The 20,546-nt window shown below is 40.3% G+C and overlaps 2 protein-coding genes across 9 annotated transcripts in view; both read left to right on the top strand.

Moving 5' to 3' along the window:
* Window positions 1-11,011, top strand: part of usp19 (ubiquitin specific peptidase 19) — a 34,524-nt gene extending 23,513 nt beyond the window's left edge. For 6 of the 8 annotated variants that reach the window (XM_069189388.1, XM_069189386.1, XM_069189385.1 and 3 more), the window contains 6 exons: window positions 764-874; window positions 967-1,183; window positions 1,906-2,058; window positions 2,712-2,875; window positions 3,345-3,514; window positions 5,370-8,811. In XM_069189388.1, coding sequence (XP_069045489.1) covers window positions 764-874; window positions 967-1,183; window positions 1,906-2,058; window positions 2,712-2,875; window positions 3,345-3,514; window positions 5,370-5,612 — 1,058 coding nt within the window. In that variant the 3' untranslated portion in view covers window positions 5,613-8,811. Of the gene's footprint in view, window positions 1-763; window positions 875-966; window positions 1,184-1,905; window positions 2,059-2,711; window positions 2,876-3,344; window positions 3,515-5,369; window positions 8,812-9,703 lie in introns of those variants that run through there. The other 2 variants (XM_069189387.1, XM_069189389.1) reach the window with 1 other exon arrangement.
* A 1,220-nt stretch (window positions 11,012-12,231) lies between these two features.
* On the top strand, window positions 12,232-20,546 carry LOC107077426 (uncharacterized). The gene is made up of 5 exons (XM_015348009.2): window positions 12,232-13,219; window positions 14,169-14,557; window positions 17,953-18,113; window positions 18,642-18,774; window positions 19,706-20,546. The coding sequence occupies exons 1-5, from the start codon at window positions 12,937-12,939 to the stop codon at window positions 19,880-19,882; spliced, it is 1,143 nt and encodes a 380-aa protein (XP_015203495.2). The 5' UTR covers window positions 12,232-12,936; the 3' UTR covers window positions 19,883-20,546.

Raw genomic sequence — 20,546 nt, 5'->3', positions numbered from 1 at the left:
AACCCCATTATAGAATCCCATGTTTAAACCTATAAATACTAATGTAAAAATAATAACATTTGAAGTTTGAGAGATGCATCTTGAACATTTAAGAAAATCTGAATGCCTCAAAATGTATTTCATTATCAATAATGGACATTGTTTCATTCTTGTGATTAACACTTTGCAAAGATGACAATCTAAAACGAGTGTAAAAGCAGCTAGCTTTAGCACAGTATCTGCATAAACCTTAGGCACCATAGGATAAAAAGAAATACTACCATATTTGTTTTACATCGCTGGTGGTATGTGGTCACTCCTCCTGCCTGTTGCCATTTGTTTGCCCACAGTGTCTGCTTATATGACTTCCTGTACAAGGACAACTTATTCCAGATTTCTGAAATTTCTTGTTTCATTGCCATACAGCTCAGCCTGCTGCAAAGTGTTTGCCATTTTGCCACCGCCCTGCTCATGATAAGACACCTGTTCACTATAAAAGTATGCATTTTTTTGCGGTAAAGGGTAAAAGTACCCTTTTGCTTTACTGCTACTTGTCAAATGTGTAGATATTTGTTGATCACTTATGTAGGGTCCTATGTTGTCATTCTGACCTGTTGGTGCCCAAACGAGAGCAACTAATTTCTTGTTTCAGTACACAAAGGTTTAATACAATAATTACTGCAAGTTAGCAAAGACGGTGTTTTTTTGAATGGGTTTTCATGTTACTGCTTGTGATTCTCAAAGGAGTTGTGTAGATGTGTTTTTGTATTGTTTAACTTCGCAGCTGCAGTGACAGGCTACCAGCAGCCTCCAGAGTTGCAAGCCCACTCGGCATCTCAGTTCTACATCTCCCTCATCGATTCTGCGAACAAGGAGCAGAGGCTGGAGGACAAAGGTAAAGTTGCCCCCTGAACGTGGCCTCTGTCTGCTTTCCAGAATGAGGGAAGAGCAGGGCGACTAATCTGAGGATGCTGTCCTGTCCTGCAGGAGATGCGTTGCTGGAGATTGCAGAGGACTGTTCCCTGGTCCTGGTGTGGAAGAACAATGAGCGACAGAAGGAGTATGTCCTGATCAAGTCCAAGGAGCTAGAGTTTGTGGAGGACCCAGGCTCGGCTAGTGAGGCAGCCAGGGCCGGGCATTTCACCCTGGAGCAGTGCCTCAATCTCTTCACGAAACCAGAGGTGCTGGCGCCCGAAGAGGCCTGGTATGACACCCATTTCTTTGTGGTACAGTAGATGAATACACAAACAGACAGCATGCTTTTTTGTTACTGTTATACCAAAATAGCGCTGTAGTATCTCTTTTATGGTAACAGTGTGGTTGAATTTTCTGATTTTTTAGATTGTTCTTTAAGCAGGAACAAAAACAGGGTGGCCTGTTAAACTATAAAACAATTGTTCATTGTAGAACCTCTTAACAAATGCATATTTCTATAGTTAATTCCATGCTTAAAAGTAGAGGAAAGAAGGTAACATTTTGGCTGTCCGCTGTTCTTCAGGTGTGTAGCTCCACAGGCTAAATGTTACGTTCTTTCTTTTTACTTTTCAGTGTGGAGTTGAACTATTATTGTTACTTTGTAATTCTCGCAGTGACTAAAGCTCTCCTCCTCAGAATTGATTTGTGACTGGAACTGGGAACTTGTAGGAGTCTTCTTTAATGATCATATCTTCTGTGTAGTTATACTGCATAGTTTTAATTGGTTCCATTTGGAAGGGACCTAGGGCAGCATAGTGGCAGCACAGTTAGCTCTGCTGCCTGCAATATTTTCGGTCCTGGATTTGATTCTGCACTGGGGCACCTTCCAAATGGGGTTTGAAGATGCTTTACAAATTGTTAGACAAGACTGATATCATTATGCATCATCACCTGGTATTTAACTGGATGTGCTTTACCGGACTTGTCCCTGGCTCTCTCTCCCCCCCCCAGGTATTGTCCCAAATGCAAGCAGCACAGAGAGGCGTCCAAGCAGCTGATGCTGTGGCGCCTACCGAACGTGCTCATCATCCAGCTCAAGCGTTTCTCATTCCGCAGCTTCATCTGGAGAGACAAGATCAACGACATGGTGGACTTTCCTGTCAGGTGAGCATCTGGAATCTTAACCATGATCATTCCCAATCTGAGCCTCATGTAACCCCTGTTCCTGAACTACCACACTGGCTTCCAGTTGACATTAACATAAATGGCTGGTCTCACCTTTACTTTGCCAGCGTACTGACCGGTTTTATCCTTGTTCAGCCACAGTTTTCAAGGTTAAATGCTGGTCTCCTCTTTGTCTTCCTTGTATCTCTATGCACCAAAGCTTACAATTATTATTAGGGATCCTGAATCTACTTTTCCGTTTCCAATTTTGTATGTATATTACTTTATCATTTTTAGTTGGCCTCATGAAGCTGCTTCATAAAATAAAGAGGATTACAGTGTTCACAGTGTTATATTACATTTGCAGTAGGAACTCCTGTTCAATACTGAGTAGGAAAACTTATTCCATTTTCTTCCTCTTTTTCATGAGTTTAACTTTTCTTGATCTCAGTTATCAAAAAAGAAATATCCTTTTTCTTAGCCCCTGGGCATTCATCTTAGTCTTCAGTCACCAAGCCATATCTGGTGCAGCCACAGTATTCGGTCTTTCACAGGTTTAATAACCTGCAGTGGTCAGAAGGTCATTTAAGAATTCCTGACAAGGAATTAAACTAAGTGATAATAAGTTGCTTTGCGGTAATTCATTCCTGCAGGAGCCTCGACCTCAGTAAATTCTGTATTGGGCAGAAGGATGACAGTCAGCCTCCCATTTATGATTTGTATGCTGTGATTAATCACTATGGGGGCATGATTGGAGGACATTACACTGCGTATGCCCGGCTGCCCAATGACAAGAACAGTCAGCGCAGTGATGTGGGTGAGTATTGGCGATGGCAGGAATGAATGAAATAGTGTTCATGTCATTGAAAGTCTCAGACATGAAACATCATGTTCTATATTACATTATTTTGCTTTCAAATTCATTCTTTTTAGTGCATTTTATCAGCATGCATGGTACAATGTATATTTCTGCTCACCTACAAGAATTAGGCATTTTCAGTTGTTTCTTTACTGTTGTCTTTTGGAATTCACACAAACACGGCTGATCTTGGAAGCCCCATATCTGGGGATTAAACCGCAGTAAAAAAACAAAGGAATATGGTTGGAGTCTTCCAGCTTTTTAAAATTTCAGACAACAACAGGTTACTTAAAAAAAGGCATTAATGCACCTAAATCCAGCTAAATGTTTGTGTAGCCTGAAAACATCACAACAGCTACTAGACGCTGTATTTTTTTAGATGATGTAGTTTTGAGCATCCCCACTCACTGGTTTTTCCCCATCTCAGGTTGGCGTCTGTTTGACGACAGCACCGTGACCACTGTGGAGGAGAGTCAAGTGGTGACCCGCTATGCCTACGTACTGTTTTACCGAAGACGAAACTCCCCCGTGGAGAGACCCACTCGGCTGCCCAGCCCCCAGGAATCCCCAGCAACTGCAGGAGCCTCAGCCAGCCAGGTGAGTAAAATTCCACGTCTGCCTCTCATTCCAAATCAGGCTTCTGAACCACTGGCTGGGCCCAGGCCACCTGGCTCTGGGGCAATGTCAAATGCGATCGCAGGGGCAGCAACAACTGGAACAAAGAGTGTCCCACTGGGTGTGTGGTGCCAGTCCCCTCTAAAACAACTGCTGCAATGCAAAGAAATATTTTGTATTGCAAAGATACTACAGTTATTCAGCGTATGAAAGTCTTGTAGTGAAGGTTGAGAATAATGGAGAATGTTGGGAAAATAAGTTTTCCTCTTTCACTTATTTTACTCCAAAGCCCATTAAGCACAGTGCAAGAAATCAACCAAAGTTTGTTCCGTCTGTATATTTGACCATTTTATATGTTTCTCTAAAACTGACAGCGTGGATCTTGCATTACACACATGGTTTCATTGGTTCAGCGCATTTTAATAGTCCCAGGAGTTTCTGAGGTCTCCCCATCCACAAATCCTAGGTTTATCTTGTTAATCCAACCCACAAGTGCTTTCTGTTTAAAAACAAGTTGATTAAAATCTGTCAGCATTTTATTTCATGGCTATGATGGTCAGAAATGTTTACAGTAAATATTCGTTTTAATTTTGTTCACTAAAAACAGTTATATTTGATCTTCTGTAGACTTGGTCTTGAGCAGAGTCAGGTTTTAGCTGGTATTTATAATTAGATGCATTATACATTAATGTACTGTGGTCTGTGGCTGTTTAGAAGAGTTTGGCAGAAAATGTAAAAAAAAACCTAGACGTATTGCTTTTGCACAACAGAACATTGTCATGTTGTTTTGTGTTTTTGACAAGCACATCTGTGTTAACAACTGAAACTCATCTTCTAAAAGTTGTTCTAAAAAATAGTTTATTTAAATTCAGAAAATGTTAAATATTTTGCACAGTTAACCTACAACTGACAAGCTAATTTGTGTTTAGAGAGAGTGCTGTCTTTGTTGAATGTCTTTTATTATTTGCTGTTTTTATTAAGTGGAAGGTCTATAGTCTGCAAAAGGGGAACTAATAATATTCACTGCAAACATATCTATTCTTGTATCATGGGGAAGCTTGTATGGAAATTCTTACAACTAGTATGAAAGTTAGATTTGTAGCAAGAAAAGTAGTGATGCAGTCCTTCTAGTGAAGCAGATGAATGTAACCTTTCACTGCTGCTTGCACTTATGCTTCTCATTGGAAGGCCTCAGACTTCAGAGACAGAAGAAACTTGAGAGTAGTTTTAGCTGGTGCAAAATTCACTCAGGCCTACTGCCTGCATTCTTGTTTTTAAAATCATGTTTTCTGTTTCTTGAATGTGTCTGTTTCCTCTCATGTCCTGTTAACTACAGAACCACAATGATTTTAATTATTTTCTCAATATGGGTGAAAGATTTAACCTAACACTCAATTCTGCTGTAACACAGCACTTTGGTCCTGCGTTTTAACTGTGGACTGGGAAACGTTTGTGTGTGGTTTGCATCTTCTTCCTGTGCTCATGTGGTTTTCACAAGGTGCTCTGGTTTTCTCCCATCGTTCAAAGGCATGGTGTCTAGGGTAATTGGTGTTTCTAACCTGTCTGTTTCTGTGTATCAGCCCTGTAATGTACTAGTCCAGTCCTAGTCCAGGGTGTTGTCCTGTCTATTGCTCCTTTGGTAAGCACCCAGTTGCCTTGATATTTGCAAGCACTAAGTGGCTTTCTGATAACGGATGGGATAAGGGTTCATCTGCGCATTCCATTACATTGTGAAAATGATCAGCAAATGTACATGAACAGAAAAGGGTGGATGGGGAGGAATATAGTTTCATAAGCACACCTTCCAGAACCTGACGCGGGTTTCCAAAAATCGCAGGCATCTCTAATATGGCATGAGCTGGAGGAGGAAGAGGAAGGGCAAGAAGACTCCATTGCATCTACAGGTGGAAGGCTGCGAGGAAGAGAGGAGGCCAGGAGGGGCTGGGGGGAGCTGGACGAGCTCTCCGATTACTCAGATGAAAACTTTGTCAAATATTTTGTGCTGGGCACCCTGGCTGCAGTGCTGGCCTTAGTGCTGAACGTGGTTTATCCACTCATCTCTAAGAGTCATTGGAGCTAGACAAAGTAAAGCAGAAGAAGTCAGTAGAGTCAACCAAGAGCCTGGGCAAACTAACCTTTTCCATCTAGATCATGTTCAGTATTGAACATGCATAGAAAATCAGGTGCTGATCTTTCATGAAAAGCCATATTTAAACTTTTTTGTGTGTTTTTAGAAAGAGGTTTTATGAAAGTATGTTTCTGAACTCTGAAAGACTGACAGTCTGGGGATGGTAGGTTTGAATTCATGCTTTGGTACATACTGCCATTGAGGTACAGACACCAAGTGGCAAGGCATGACTTCAAGGTATGTGCATTGCCAGGTTCTGGGGATGACAAGAACTACTTGGCCTCTCAAATAATTATAGTACCTAGGTGTCTTCCATGCGAGCTGTTTTTCTGTCCTCCACTCCAGACACTTAAATCTCAGGTGTGTCTGTTCAGGTTTCACAATATGAAACACAGCAGCTAGCATAATCGCAAATGCCTCTGATTCACCAAAGACTGTGGCCTGATTTCCATAAAGAACATTATCTGGAATAGCAATGAAATGAGTCTGTATTTTCAAGCATAAACGGTAGGCTTTCTTAAATTAATTGAGAACTTCAGTTCTTTTAGGGCTTTTAATTGTTTTTAGTTTTGTAGTTGGATTTCCTAGAGACTATACAGTATGTCCATTTTGATTTGTTTAATTAGTTTTATTTAATTTAATAACTGATTTCCAAGGGACCATAAATAACAGTTAATTGCAGTAATGACAGTTGTAAAACTATAATCACAGTTTTCATCGTATTATGACGATCATTTTAGATGACTTTGTTGTTGTGATGCCTTTTCACAGTAAAGTCTGCCAGAGAGAGGCATTTAACTCAGGTTTATCTTTTGTACAAGGAGTGTTTTGTATATACTGTATAGTTCCATATGTCCTTATGAGTTAGGGAAGATAAAAGTTAATATTAATGTACAATATGGTGATTAGCACCTCTGTAAACCCAGAGTGGAATGTCCCTCAAGAGTTCCTTTATCCTATCTCCTTTCACAAACCTCAGACTGAACTCACAAGACAGGAACACTCAGTCCTGTTCAGGGTTTTCATCAAGCCTGAAATACTGTTTAAAAAAGCTTTTGCTTTAAATGTTTGAGAAATTGAGAGTTTATATCTCTCCATATACTTTTCCTTGGTAGAACTACAGTATACTACTGAGATAACTGAACTGAGATAAAGGGACCCTTGCAATTTAACACCTGCCCAGTTGTGGCTGCTTTTCAATAAGATATTTTACATGTATTTTCTTAGGGTGATGTGCTTGAAAGGGAATGTAACTGAGATCTGTTTAAAGGGTTCCTAGACAGCTCTTTAGTGAGTATTGTAAAAGTGCCTGAATATGAAGTATGCATTGTTTTCTGTCTTTGACTAGGAGAGTGCACCATCCTGTATCTACTGTACTGTGTCCATGCCTTTTGTGATGGTAAATAGCACATATGTATAGTATAAGGAACAAGTAGAGGTTAATTCCACTCTGAAAAGAAAAAAATAATAATAAACAACGATTTCTAACTTCACAGTTTGCATGTTGGCACACCTTTGCACTCTAACCAATTTATATATATATAGTTACATTTTATATATAATATATATATATTGCATGAACTCTGAAGTTCATTTGACTTTTAGCATATTAAATAACCTGTCAATATCTGTGAAGAATATTTATCAAACACTACTTAAAGAGATGGTCCTGTCAGAGAAATAATTTTACTTTGTTTTAATATGTGTTTAAAATTTATATCTGGGTCTTTTTAGTAAAACTATATACAAAAATATATAAAAGGGCAGCCAAGTCATTTAAATGGTGTATATACTGTACATTTAATGTTTTTGTGAAACTTCTAATGTGGAGTGTTGCAGGGTTTTTTTGAGACCTAAAATACTATATATGTGCCCTGTGCATTTTCAAAGAAAATCGCTGCATACTGTTGTGAGGAACACAAGCATGTGGAAAGAGAACTATGATGATATTGTAAAGTTTCAGAAAGATTACTTCAATCTGACTAGATAATATGAAAGTGATGAGGGGAGCACAGTTGATTTCTTTTTGTAATTTAAGGTAGCACATTGTTTTTGTTAGAAGATGAATTTGCATCCTTCTCATGTCTAGGATATACTGTATGGTGGGAATATCATTAGGATATATGCTCAAACCCTTAGTAAACATCTAATGTACGTATTCCAGTGTCTTTCTCTGAGGCCCTAGATCATACAGTTGATTTTTAAAAACAAAATAGTTAGAATCACTGTAACAGAATTTTAACTGTGGTAGTTGCTTGGTTTCTTCAAAAAGGGAGATTCCTTTCTGTTTCTCACTGGGTTGGTGCTGAGGTACATGTACTGTATATGTTATAGGTTCTGGCCAGTCCTATGTCCTTGGTAAAAGTGCATCAACATAAATGAGACCAAAGTTTACAGAGCTATTTTCTCTGAGGGCTAACTAATATTCCAAAAACTTGATTAGTGCAAAAGACAGCCAGTTGACAAATAAAATGAATATGTTGTGTGTAATGTCTGGTTTACATCAAATAGTAACAAAGTATTCAAATGAATCTCAGGTATAGTAATGGTGTTTATGACTTCTGCTTTGAATTAGTGCAGTTCACTTTTATTCACTGTCAATGAAAACTGTCAACTAATTAAATGAAATTGAGGGATGTCATGTTTTAAAATGATTCTTTAAGTAGCCTTCATCTATTAAAGACCACTCCTGATGTATTTTGTAACACACTATATTTTTCTCATTCTAAAGTGGACATTTTTTTACAGGAACATGAAGGATGGTACCTAGTATATTTAAATGTTTTAACATTGTGCCTGCAGTTGAATGAACTCTAGATAAAAAAAAACTTTATTAAATATAATTTTTTAATAGATTGTTTAACCCATATAGTCTGTTGTTTATTAAACTGAAATCAGGTTAACACTAAAGATATATTTTAATGAAATGTACAATGTAATTACATTTAAAATTTTAAATATAAATATGTACACCTAAACATGGGATGTGTTCTGTGCTTTGTGCTTTTAAAAGGGAAAAGCTGGTGAAAACACTGAAATAATATGAAATGTAAACCATCCCACCAATATGTTGTTTTTCCATACAGTCTGACTGCTGCTCTAGGAATTCAGTTATTTGTACTGTCTTATTTAAAATAAAATTTGAACTATGCAGTTGTCTAAATGTTTCTTATTGCATATATGTTAGCTATATCTTTTGAAAACTGTGGATATGGAGGTGACAAATGTGTTTGTTGATTAACTCATGTCTACATCAATAAGATGTACTAACAAGCACCGTGAAGCTTTACATCTTCTTGTATACTTTGTGTATGGTCTTGGGCATAAGGACACATGCAATAACATCGCCTTTTGAAATGTGTATGGTGCATGTGCAATAGACAATGCCAGCTCTAGATTTTAAACAGGACCATCGTTTTGTAGTTGCCCATGATTTTCTCTTCAAGTTTTTTTCATAATTACTGCTATAATCCTGTGTATAAATAGAAAACAAAACTGTTCACATATGATTTTGTGACTGCCTTACTACTTGTGAACAGTTTAACTTCAGATTATTCGGAGTGCTGTTGCAAAGCAGCCGAGCTGTTCATCTCTATGTACATCATTCCAGCCTAGGGAAGTATGTAATCTTCTGTTCTTAAAGAGAAAGAATCTAACGTTTTCATAGGCCACTTTGAAATATGAGCCGTCAAATAGCTATGAGTGAAGGTCATGTTTAGGCATCAAGTAAATCGCTTCAATTGAGTAATTTGACTTGGCTTGAGTGAAAAACTGCAGCCTCTTTCCCTTAATGACTACAGGTAGACCCTCCTGAATTAGCAAGATTTGCAGAAAAGCCTTAGAAACCTACCACCTGAGGAGATAAGCCATGTACAAAATCTGCCATTCTGATAACACTGCTTTTCTTATGTTTGTCAGAAATGCTTATCTTTGTGAATATTATTCCCTCTAGTATTGTAATAATAATATTTTAGTTGAATTTCAAATTAGGTTAAACTAGTAAATGTGAGATCTCAAAATCAAAGGTGTGATTTATTTTACAGGCTTCTAGCCAGGCACTATTCGAGACAGACCTGGATACTGAAGGACCCCCGCAGTTGACCCCAGAAGTGGCCTCAGATCTGTTCCCCCACCCTGGAGACTGCACCTCCCCGTCTTACAGCAACATTAAAGATGTGGATTAGACCAATCATCTCCTCCCTGGACTCTATCTGTGATTATCCAGCCACAGTACTAGGATTAAAACCTGCTTACTAATTGAGTTGAAGGAACAGCATTGGGTACCTACTGTTCCTAAAAAAAGGTGATGAGAAAGCATGTGCACACTGGTAGACTGACACATGTACAGTACACCCCTTTTTCTACCATTGAATCCTGCCAGGCAACTATACAGCGGCACAAAGATAAGACTTGTATCCCAGTAATATTCTCTTGATTGCACCATGGACCTGCTCTGGGCACCAAATGGAATCGAATGGAGAAAAAAAAATGTTTACAGCATGTGTAGTTGACACTTGGCCTCTTCTGGTGCGTTTTTCAAGTGTACTGGACCTTCACTCTTCCCTCTTCCCCTTACATGTGTATGCCAGTTCTCTGAGAGCTGTGCCAGTTCACTATGAACACAGTTAAAAAAAATCCTTGGGAGTGGTATTTTTGTTGCAGTGTCTTTTAAAATGTCCTCTGTATACAGGCGATGTACAGATTCAGTAAGTAAAGGTGCTGAATAGTACAAACCAAATTAGAGGCTGGGGTAGTATGGTTGTTGATGACGTTTCTGCTAGGCGAGAAAGAAGTGATCATTGTAAGACGTTGTATGTTCTTCCTTGGCAAGATGTGGCTGATGGAGATGTAATTTCACAGATTTCTCCTTTTTAAAACTCCCTTAAAGCATAGCCCAGAGTTGGAGATATTTTGAACCAGGCTTTGACTTTTATTGTTTCCCTTGTCCAGGCACTGATGTTCACTTTGTAAAGCTCTTGGGCCAATCCCTGTGGATTCTCTTTTACTGAGCACTTTTATGACTTTGAAAACACACGCATGTTAACACACAGAAGCCCAGTTGTGGAATTTATCACAGTTTTTTTTCCAGTTAAAGATTTCTATTGCTATGTTCTTTCAGTTGTGAGTGGATAGTCTTGGTATTTTGTTTATTCTCGTTTTCTTGTATTGTAACTGCATATACAAGTGGGAGGTGGGGTTTGGGATTATACGAATGCTGCTGTGAATAAAAGTATAAATCGTTAATATAAATAAATTCTTTTTGAGTCGCCGGGGAAAAAAAGAATATGTTTGTATACACAACAAACTCTGATTTAAAAGTAACTTTAAATAAAGTTTCCTGGCAGACAGGGCCTTTGGAATCTATTGTTTTATTCTGAGGAGATACAAGGGTTTTCTTATTTTAAAAACTAGTGGTTTTGAATACTGCAAGTTGTTCTCAGTAAAATTTCAAACACCCTTATAATAATTTGTACAAACTTAAACCCTATTATTACTCCTTGCTTTTTAAAATGGGTTTTCTGGTAAGGCAGTAAACATGTTATTGCCAAGATAATGCATAAGCTTCAACAGTTATACTCCCAAGAAGCTCCTAATACAACCCTAAGATAATTTTCCTTCACACCAAATTTATTGTTCGGAGAAAAACGTAATGCTTACTAATTTTCATTTTTGCCTAGCAAGAGACTCTGGTTTATGCCATAATGATATATTTTGGTTTTCAATTTTTCAACCCCAAATCTGTGTGTAGGATCTAATTTATGCCAAATAATTTCCTTTGTGTGACAATTTGGAAAAACTAATTGTCATCTTAGAAAAGCTCTTAATGAATGATTTATTGCATTAAAATGGAAAGATTACAATTGTCCTAAAAAACAGTTACAAATGTGCCATCCAGAATTTACCAGTAGTCCGAAACCTCTTTTTTTAATCCTAACCTTATTCACTTTGGGCTTCTATTTTTCTTCTGAATTATCATTTGGCCTTTTCATTCATAACTCATGAAGGATGAGTTAAAAATGAGACGCAAAACATTATAAAAAATAGATTCAGACTATTAAGAGATTGTTTTCCAGTGATATCAGAGGCACCAGTGACAAACCATGCAAGTGTGAAATAATTTTAGTGTCATTTCAAATGAGCAATGTATTTGTTTGATCCTTTAAAATGCAAATTAGACAATCATAAAAGCTATTCTACGGCGCACAGTTCTTCTATCTTCTATTATTTTTAAGATGTGACACTCATTTTATCACTCCACCCACAACACAATTTTTTTTTACATGGTTCGTAGAGATTTTAAAGATGAAAAGGGTGTTTCAGAATAAAATATCTGATACTTTTAATCATTATTATATGAATAGTTAGTCTCATTATCTACCTGTAATGCCCTTCAGGGCCAATGAGTTTTTTTTTTGCACACTCTTCACTCACAATCCGCGCACATCAGACTCCTTTCACGCTTTCGGTGCACATGCGGAGACTCCACTCGTCCAGAGAGGGCGCTAAATTGTACAAGAAAGAGTTGCAGTAGTCGGTCGTACCCTCTTTCTCTGCGTCGTTTTCATATTGTTCTAGAAACAAGGAAGTTATTTTATTGTTTCAAACGAGGAAGTAACGTGAGTCATTTAGTAAAAACCGGTATACAGTCTGATAGTGTACATAAGATAACTTCCACATTTTATCACCTTATGGTTACTGTGATCCAAACCGCTGGTTCTTGGTTGCAAATAAGGTTTTTGTCTGCGAGGACATATTTACTTTTTGCACTTTCAAGTCATCTGGATTTCTAATTTTACAAATGTAATCCTAACGCATCTCTCTGAGCAGTCTGAGCAGAAGACAATCGGTTTTCCAAAGAAGCCGTCTTAAAAGCCTCTTTCGCTGCCTTCAGTGGACGGAGTGATGTTACGTGTGGCGGTGGGCGAAATGTTAATAGCACGAAACGAGTTTTTTTTGTTAGGTGATCTACAGTCACTAAAACTTCTATTAAGTGCTAAGTGACAATAGTATGCGTAAAATGTGCGTTAGTATATTGATAACGCTCCCGTAGTTGCACTTTTCTGAGACTTTTAAAGTATAAACGCACTGGGATTTACGTGCACTGCACTAGTTTTAAATAATTTAAATATACAGTAGGTTGTACGACCCGAATCCGAGTGTATTTATGCATTATTTATAAAGTATTTTCATTCGAGATTTTCACAAGCGGGTCTGATCAATTTTTTTGATTGACTCTTGAACTGGACCGCATACAATGGCACACTGAAGAACATAAATGTCAAGGGGGAGAGACCTGAGAATGCAGAATTTGGATATGTCGAGTGGGGCAGCTCTTAGCGGTGATTTACGCAACGGCTCGGATGCTGGTGACGCAGAAAAAGGCGGCTTTGCTCTCTCCGTTCCGCGGACAGTGGCAGAGCGGCCCCAGAGAAAACTCATACTTCACCTGGACCTCAACAACACCATCCTCGTCTCTGATGCTGTGACGAAGCAGGGGACTGTAGCAGCTTTGGACTACTTCCTTTCTACGGTCACCTGGGGGAAAATGAGTAAACAAGGTAATAACTGTACATCGATGTCCATGCACTCCAGCTGTAAAAGAGCGAGGTCACTCAAAAAGAGCAGCCTGTTACAGCAGTCAGAATTGTATCCCATGTAAAATGTATGTCTAAAGAAATGAATGCCAACATCAGTTATCTGAATACTCAATCTCTAGCGTGAATGTCACAGCTGAAGTAGGCAGACTGAAGACTGTGTTCAGTTAGCTCAAATCCCATGATCACTGAATGCACCTGTTTGGCACCGTGGAAAACATGAGGGTGCAGGTGCCAGTTCAAGCTTCCTGAGACTCCTCATCTGTAAACCAGGAAGGAACCATTACACCAGGAAGATCTTCCCTGGGACACATAGCAGGAATCAGTCAGTCGTGCTGTGCTAGTGTAGTCCTGCGTAGTGTCAGCTCAGTATCTTTTTTTACCCTCCAACTGTTGAAGTCGAGACTATATTCTTGATGAGGAAGCACACATCGATTTCATTTCAGCGATACTATCCTGCTAAAGATTGAATAATGCCGTGGACCATAAAATCTATCAGTGAGGAGACTGGGCAGTTTTTTGTGATCGGAGATCCAGATTGGATGGCACTGCTTGTCTAATTACCAGAAAACGCAGAGGAGTTTCAAAGTCTCCTGGCTGTTCAGAGATGTTCTGTTGGTTAGATGGGTCCTCGTTTTAGGCTTTTAGACTTATTTTAAATTGCTTGCCCCTGGGTGTGAGAGAAGAGAGGGGGGTAGCATCTTTAATTCGCAGAGGGTGACAGTAGGAATGGAACTGGTGGAACAGTATTTACACCAGACTCTCATTTCCCCCCTTCACTTTCGTTTGAATCTGCCTGCTTTTAAATAATTCCTTGTGAAGATGGGCCTTGAGTGAATGAGCTACTGAACTAAGCCGCTGCCTAGGTCAGGCCCATGCATCTGGTGTTGATCTTTCTTGGTTTTTTTTGTAGGCAAATGGGAGTGGGTGAGTGAGGTGCCCTCCCTCCTTCCTCCATGTGAGGGCGCTGTGAGCTACTACTCCCAGTTCGGTCGGGTGCCTGACTTCACGGGCACGGGCCAGGGCCGGCGTTTTCGGGGTGTGCTGGAGGAGCACCTGTCCCTGCTGCAGTGGACTGGGGAGGAGGACAGGGAGCTGTCTGTGCGGGGCGAGGACGGCCGGTTGTACCACTGGATCATGCCCTCCTTCTTCCAGCTGCTGCAGGACCTGGCGTCCCTGGGGAGGGACTTCGCCATCGTGTTCCGCACCTTCGGGACCGACCTGCCCCGCGTCCTGCGTGCCGTGCGCAAAGCTCTGACAGGGGGCGCCCATCCGCTCTTCCCTGACCTTCCCCTGCTTTCGGTCAGTTCCAGGTCCAGTTGTGAGATAACGTTTTTTGCGAACCCTTTGGAATCGTCCGTATGGGAGACCCCCTGGGAAAGCTAAGGCTGCTGCTGGAAGAGGTGTTAGTGGGGCCAGCAGGGGGCGCTCACCCTGCAGTCTGTGTGGGCCATAATGCCCCAGTATAGTGACGGGGACACTATACTGTAAAAAGGCGCCGTCCTTCAGTTGAGATGTAAAAGCGAGGTCCTGACTCTCGTTAAAAACCCCAGGGCGTTTCTCGAAAAAGTAGGGGTGTAACCCCGGCGTCCTGGCCAAATTTCACATTGGCCCTTTCAAAAGCCTTCTTTAGAACTGTGGAAATATTAGAGGTGCACTGTGGAAAACTGTGGAAAAATTAGAGGTGTGGGGAATCAATCAATTAAACCTAATGAAAGAAAAAGTGAAATTCCTAGCAGGCCTCTAAGATTCTGTGGTGACTTCTTCACCTTACAAGCTGATACTGTAGGCCCAATACTTACCTGATACTGATACTTACCAATCATGGCCTCCTAATAATCCCCATCTTTGAATTAGCTTCATTACTCTGTTCTCCTCCCCACTGATAGCTGATGTACAGTATGGTGAGCGGACTAGCGCACTATGGCTGCTGTTGCAGTGTAAGCAATAAGTGTAAGTGTAAGCAATTATAATTATTATTATTTCTGCATTCATTTCTCCTGACAATAACAATAGCCATAACAATAGATGACCACAATCTGATTTAACAAATTACACACAAACAATTGTCCTGTTACACACAAACAACTGTTAACGTTGTTTAAATATTCACTGTCTCTCCTGGAAAAAGTATGTGAACCTTTAGTTATTTAATAACGTCAACCAAATGTTTCCTGTAGCCGCTGATCAGTCCTGCACATCAGTTTGGAGATAGTCTGGCCCATTGCTCTTTACAAAACTGTTTCAATTCACTGTTACTTTTGGGATGTCTTTCATCAACAGCTTGCTTTTATCTATTGTTATGACTTAGATGAAGATCAGATCACACTTCAGGAGCAGTAAATGCAGGAATACAGATGATTCCCAAAGGGTTCTCAAACTTTTTATACCCGTTAAAAAAGTCCATTTTGTTTGACAGCTAAATCCATAATCACATTAAGCTATTAAATGGTGCAATTTCTGTTTTGTCTGGACTGCTCTCAAGGAAGATTATCAAAGGCATCTTACTCAGAAAGTAGTTAAAAATAATTTAGCATGACTGATCTGGTGGCCCGTCTCTGATGTCTTTAGGTAATTCTATTTTTAATTCTATTTTTTCTTTTTTTCTAATAGGAATGTTTTTCTATCTTGTTGCTCTGAGTTACTAGTTTATATTGGGAACCTACAGGGAGTGAAAACGGTGTTTATAACTGGTCTCCTGGAACACTGAATTGTTCTATTTGATGGATTACACCCCTGTTGAAGCTGTTCAGACACAGACTCTTTTCTATATAATAACACTGTGCGGATGGATTATTTGTTGCTGACAAACAAGCAGTGCTTTAACAACATGTGTGGATAGTAGATACCTTGCATTTTTTTTTCCATTTTATTTGTCTGTTTTAGACTTCAATGCACAGCTCTCTAACGTAAAACTTCAAAGAACGACTTTGAAACGGCTGCTAATGTAATACTAACAAAGCACTTCATTAACTGAACTGCGACATGCTGTGAAGGCAGGTGTCTGTCAACATAATTGTCCCTTTGTGACCAGTATTATTAAAAATTAATTTCATTTTAGTTTTAAAAGCTATCTACGTGCTTTAGGCTAGTGTTCTGTTTGGAAAAGGTAAGGAGACAGTTTTTGAGACGGTAAGAGCTAATCCAACTGAGGGCAGGACCTGAAATGCCAAATAAATGCTCCAGTCAAGCAAGAGGAATGTCATGTTTCTCAGTATCGAAAACGACAGCGGTCTAGTTGACAAGTCCCTTTTCAGTGCTCTTAAGAGTCTTACACCTGACTGAAGACATTCTGTATCAGGCATTTAGCAGCTGGTGTTTGTGTCAGCTTGGAGGTATGTTGATCTTGGCAAGGAGAGCACTTGCTGCTGGCAGTTATGGTGTGACTCCAGTCAGCCTCGGAGTGCTCAAGGAGGGGGCATACAGTATTCCTGCAAGGTCAAACAGCACAAACAGATTAACTTACTGGAGCAAAAGACATTGATTTTTCAGGAGGAACTGTGAAGCCACAACAGAATCAAGTAGGATTATGACAAAAATGACCTTTTCAGACAGCCTCCTCTGAAGGACTTTTCATGGACGATCAATGGAAAATAGGGACAAAAGTGCTCTACTGACATTTCTCTTTTGAAGGCTTTATCAACATGTGTGTTTACTCTTAAGGATTATATTTCAAAGATACCAGTGTGTGGGCCCTGTTGTGTATCTAAACAAAGACATTGAAAATGAGTGTTCTTTTCTAATGCATGACACTTGTATTTAATCTCAGATGGACTGCAGATAAACCAAACCATGTCTGGAATGCAAGGCTTCCTTTTAGAGGAGCTCATCAAGCACATTTGAAATATGGGGTGTGGGCAGCTTAGATTGCAATGATTAAAATATGATCAATGGCAGGGGTGCTCAATTCTGGTCATTAAATTCCACTGTCCAGCACGTTTTATTTGTCTGTTTACTGTATATCACAACATACTTATACACAAGGGGAAGTTGTTCAACTTGTCCAATTAAGCAAATAGTGAGTTTAGTTCATTAATTAAAGGCTCAGGTGGACAGAAAACTAGAAACTTTCTGATTTCCCCAGAACAAGAGCTGAAGGAAAAATCTTTAAATATATGGGTACCTAAGTTCAGAAAGGACACTTGATTATACTGGGACTGAATAAAATTGCTATAATAAAATGCAGTAATGCCTTGTAAGGCATTTGACCTTACCATGTTTATTTGAACAATTTCTATCTTTCACTCTTCTTTCTAACAGAAATTCCTTTTTGGTTTTTGGCCACTTGTGTGTTGTATGTAGGACCTCAGGACAGGATACTGTCTTACATTTAGATTTTACTCATTATCTTTCCCGTAACTGTACAGATTCCTTGTTCTTGACGATCACTCTTATTGATCTCATGCTTTTTAGGATCTATAAGATAAGTTTCTTATCGAATCACGATTTTGTGCTTAAGAGAGGCATGCATTAGCCCTGTCTAGTACCCTGAACCGACTCGGGAGTGATATAAAGATAAACAAATAGACAAGGATGCTTCTGCAGGATGCCGGACCTCACAGGCCCAGTGAATGGGCTAGCCGTGGCCTGAGCTGGGAACCACTGACTCCTTCTGTGTCAGCATCCCTTCAGATATTTCCCTTGACAAGGTACGTCCTCCGGCATCTTCCTTCCAAAGCTCTCCGCTGGTTTTGCAGCTGCCCCTGAACGAGACCCCCGGGCGGATCCGCTGCAGTAAGAAGGATGTGGTTCTGAGCCGGGGCGTGGAACGGGTTTCGGCGCGGGACGACGAGAGGAGCCTGCACCACTACTTCAGCTCACTCCAGGGCCTGGGCGGGTTCCAGGACCACTTCGTCTGGTGAGGGAGCCGCTTTCCCGCGGAGTGACCTCTCAGTTCATGAAATCAGACCATCTGGATCCGGCAAAAAATGATGCAGATCATGGTGATTAGGAATGACAGATGAACGGTCGCAGGAGGGCCGGCACCAACTTGCAGCTGGAGACCTACAGGGGATTCGTTCAGTTCAGTCTTTCTGTATCACGATTTAATGCAGTCGAGAGCTATCAGGCTATTAACTGTCTTTCTGGCTAGCGGGTAGAGGAAGCTATTAGAGTTCCTGGAGCATGGAACAAATCTGAAAAATAAGTACTGTCTTTAAATTCTCACTGGGCCATTATTTTAATTGCCTTTCCCATGGTTCTCGACATATAGCAATCGGCTTAATTTTTTTTTTTGACACAGCACAAGCTCATAAAGAAATGTTTTCCGCACTTATGTATAGTTCAATCGCGGTTTGTTTCGTATAATTGAGAGATGGAAGGACTGGATAATTGCTTGCTTTTTCCTTTGATATTCCTGTGTTTATTACCAGACGTCTCTTTGCAGGTGGGCTCGCAACACGTACTCCATACATGGGGGGAAACCACTGTGGATTGATCCCTTTGATCCCCAAGTGCAGCACATCTTCATAGATGACAACATTCGCCTGAACGACAGCGACACCATTGTCCATCCAAAGGTGCGCTTTGAGCCCTGGAGTGTGTGTGTGTACGCATTTCTTTGGGTCTTAAGAAAAAAAACTTTGGAGTTCTTTGTAATGTCCCACATTATTAAGTGTTCTATATCAAAGTGACTCATTTGTTTTTATGAGGACGCAGATGTTTTCTCGACCCAATGTCAGCAAAAAGAAAGAGATTTATGAGATTTATTTATAACTATTAGGAAGTGACATTTTGAAGCTACCTTGGAACTTTAGCTTTGTTGTGTGATGTGTGTGTGGTGAACTAAAGAGGGGTTGTAATTACTTTGGTGCTATGGTGATACACAAAAATACTTTGCGTTTTGTCCAGTACGTCAGAACATTAGAATGCTTTGCAAACAGGGAGGAGGTTATTGCACCCATCAATCTTGTCTGATTATTAGTCGCTAAGTGATCCGAGGATCTCATCCAGCTGTCTCTAGAAGGTAGCCAGCGTATCAGCTTTGACAGCCCAGTACACTTTTAACATTCAGATGGGCCTCATCTTCTCAATTTTCAATGCACGTCCCTGCTGTTTCTATCCTGTGGCCTCTGGCTCATATTTGCCCTGATTCTGGAGGTCCATAGGGTTGACTTTGTCAGTGCCTTGGATGGGATGGTGCCTGGGTGGCAGACAAAGGCTGAAGGAATGAATTGCTACAGATGTGATTCAGGTGGCGCCACTGTTTGGCAGGGTGGGACAGACAGGGTAATTCCACACTGGCTATGCAGCACCGTATGAAAACAATGAGAGCAGTACTAGTGGGGAAAGTGTGGTACTACACCTCACCTGTCAGGCCAGCCCTTTAATGTAGTGCTCCAGGCATCTCATTACCCGTATATTCCCACACGAACTCCTAGCTCCCCTTTATGTAGCATAACTCCTTGAAGAACAGAGCCTGGAAAGGGCTAACTCTGGTTTGTTTTGCAGGTTTTTTTGGAGCCCGCAGGCTTGCAGACTCGCACAGCCTCAACCTCTGAGCTCTATGATATCAGCCTGGTTCAGACCGACCTTCTCAGGGCCATTTCCGATCTCAGCTACTTCACCCGTTGCGTTCAGATCTGCGAAGAGAACTACGAGAAGAACCTCGAACAGGCAGCGCGCTAGAGTCTCCACGCCCTGCCGCCATGCACAGACACAGATCGCCACACTTCCTCTTGCTGCAGCATGATTGACATACATCTGGAAGAATTAAACATACCAGCACCACTGACAAAGTTTTCAACCTTTTGCTTTACAACTCCAAAAGTGTTAGTAAGAAAATTCGTCACCATCATCTAAAGACAGTGAAAGTTCAAGCCTTTCTTGTTGGATACCTTTGCAAGATCGACCGCTAATTACTAAGTCTTACTTGAATTTGGCCAACATCCATGCATTGCCAGCTGTAAAAACTCCTGACAACTGCTTGGTGGTGTCTAATCTTTAGAATTACAGTCTCTTTATAGAAGCCTGATTAAAATGCAGAAGGTGCACATTTACTGCTTTTCTGAAATGCAAATTTGTAAGTCTAGCTGAGATTTGTGGAGTGACATAATACACACAACGGGTCTTATCTAAAGAAGTGCAGTGGAGTGTTTTTCTACTATTATGTAGCATAGACAGTAACAAGAGTGTGCTGGAAGTGCTGATGGCAGAGCTAGTCTGTGAGGCGAAGATAATAAATTGCATTAGGGTCATTGTATAGCAGTTGTGAATTCCCAATTGCCTGCAGAAATTTAAGCGAATAAAAATGATAGCAGCTTGTGAGCAGCTACTATGGTATGACATCTGA

The sequence above is a fragment of the Lepisosteus oculatus genome, chromosome 4, assembly GCF_040954835.1.
Source record: "Lepisosteus oculatus isolate fLepOcu1 chromosome 4, fLepOcu1.hap2, whole genome shotgun sequence".
Lineage (NCBI taxonomy): Eukaryota > Metazoa > Chordata > Actinopteri > Semionotiformes > Lepisosteidae > Lepisosteus > Lepisosteus oculatus.
The sequence above is the reverse complement of the archived record's forward strand: the minus strand, read 5'-3'. Positions and strand labels throughout refer to the sequence as shown.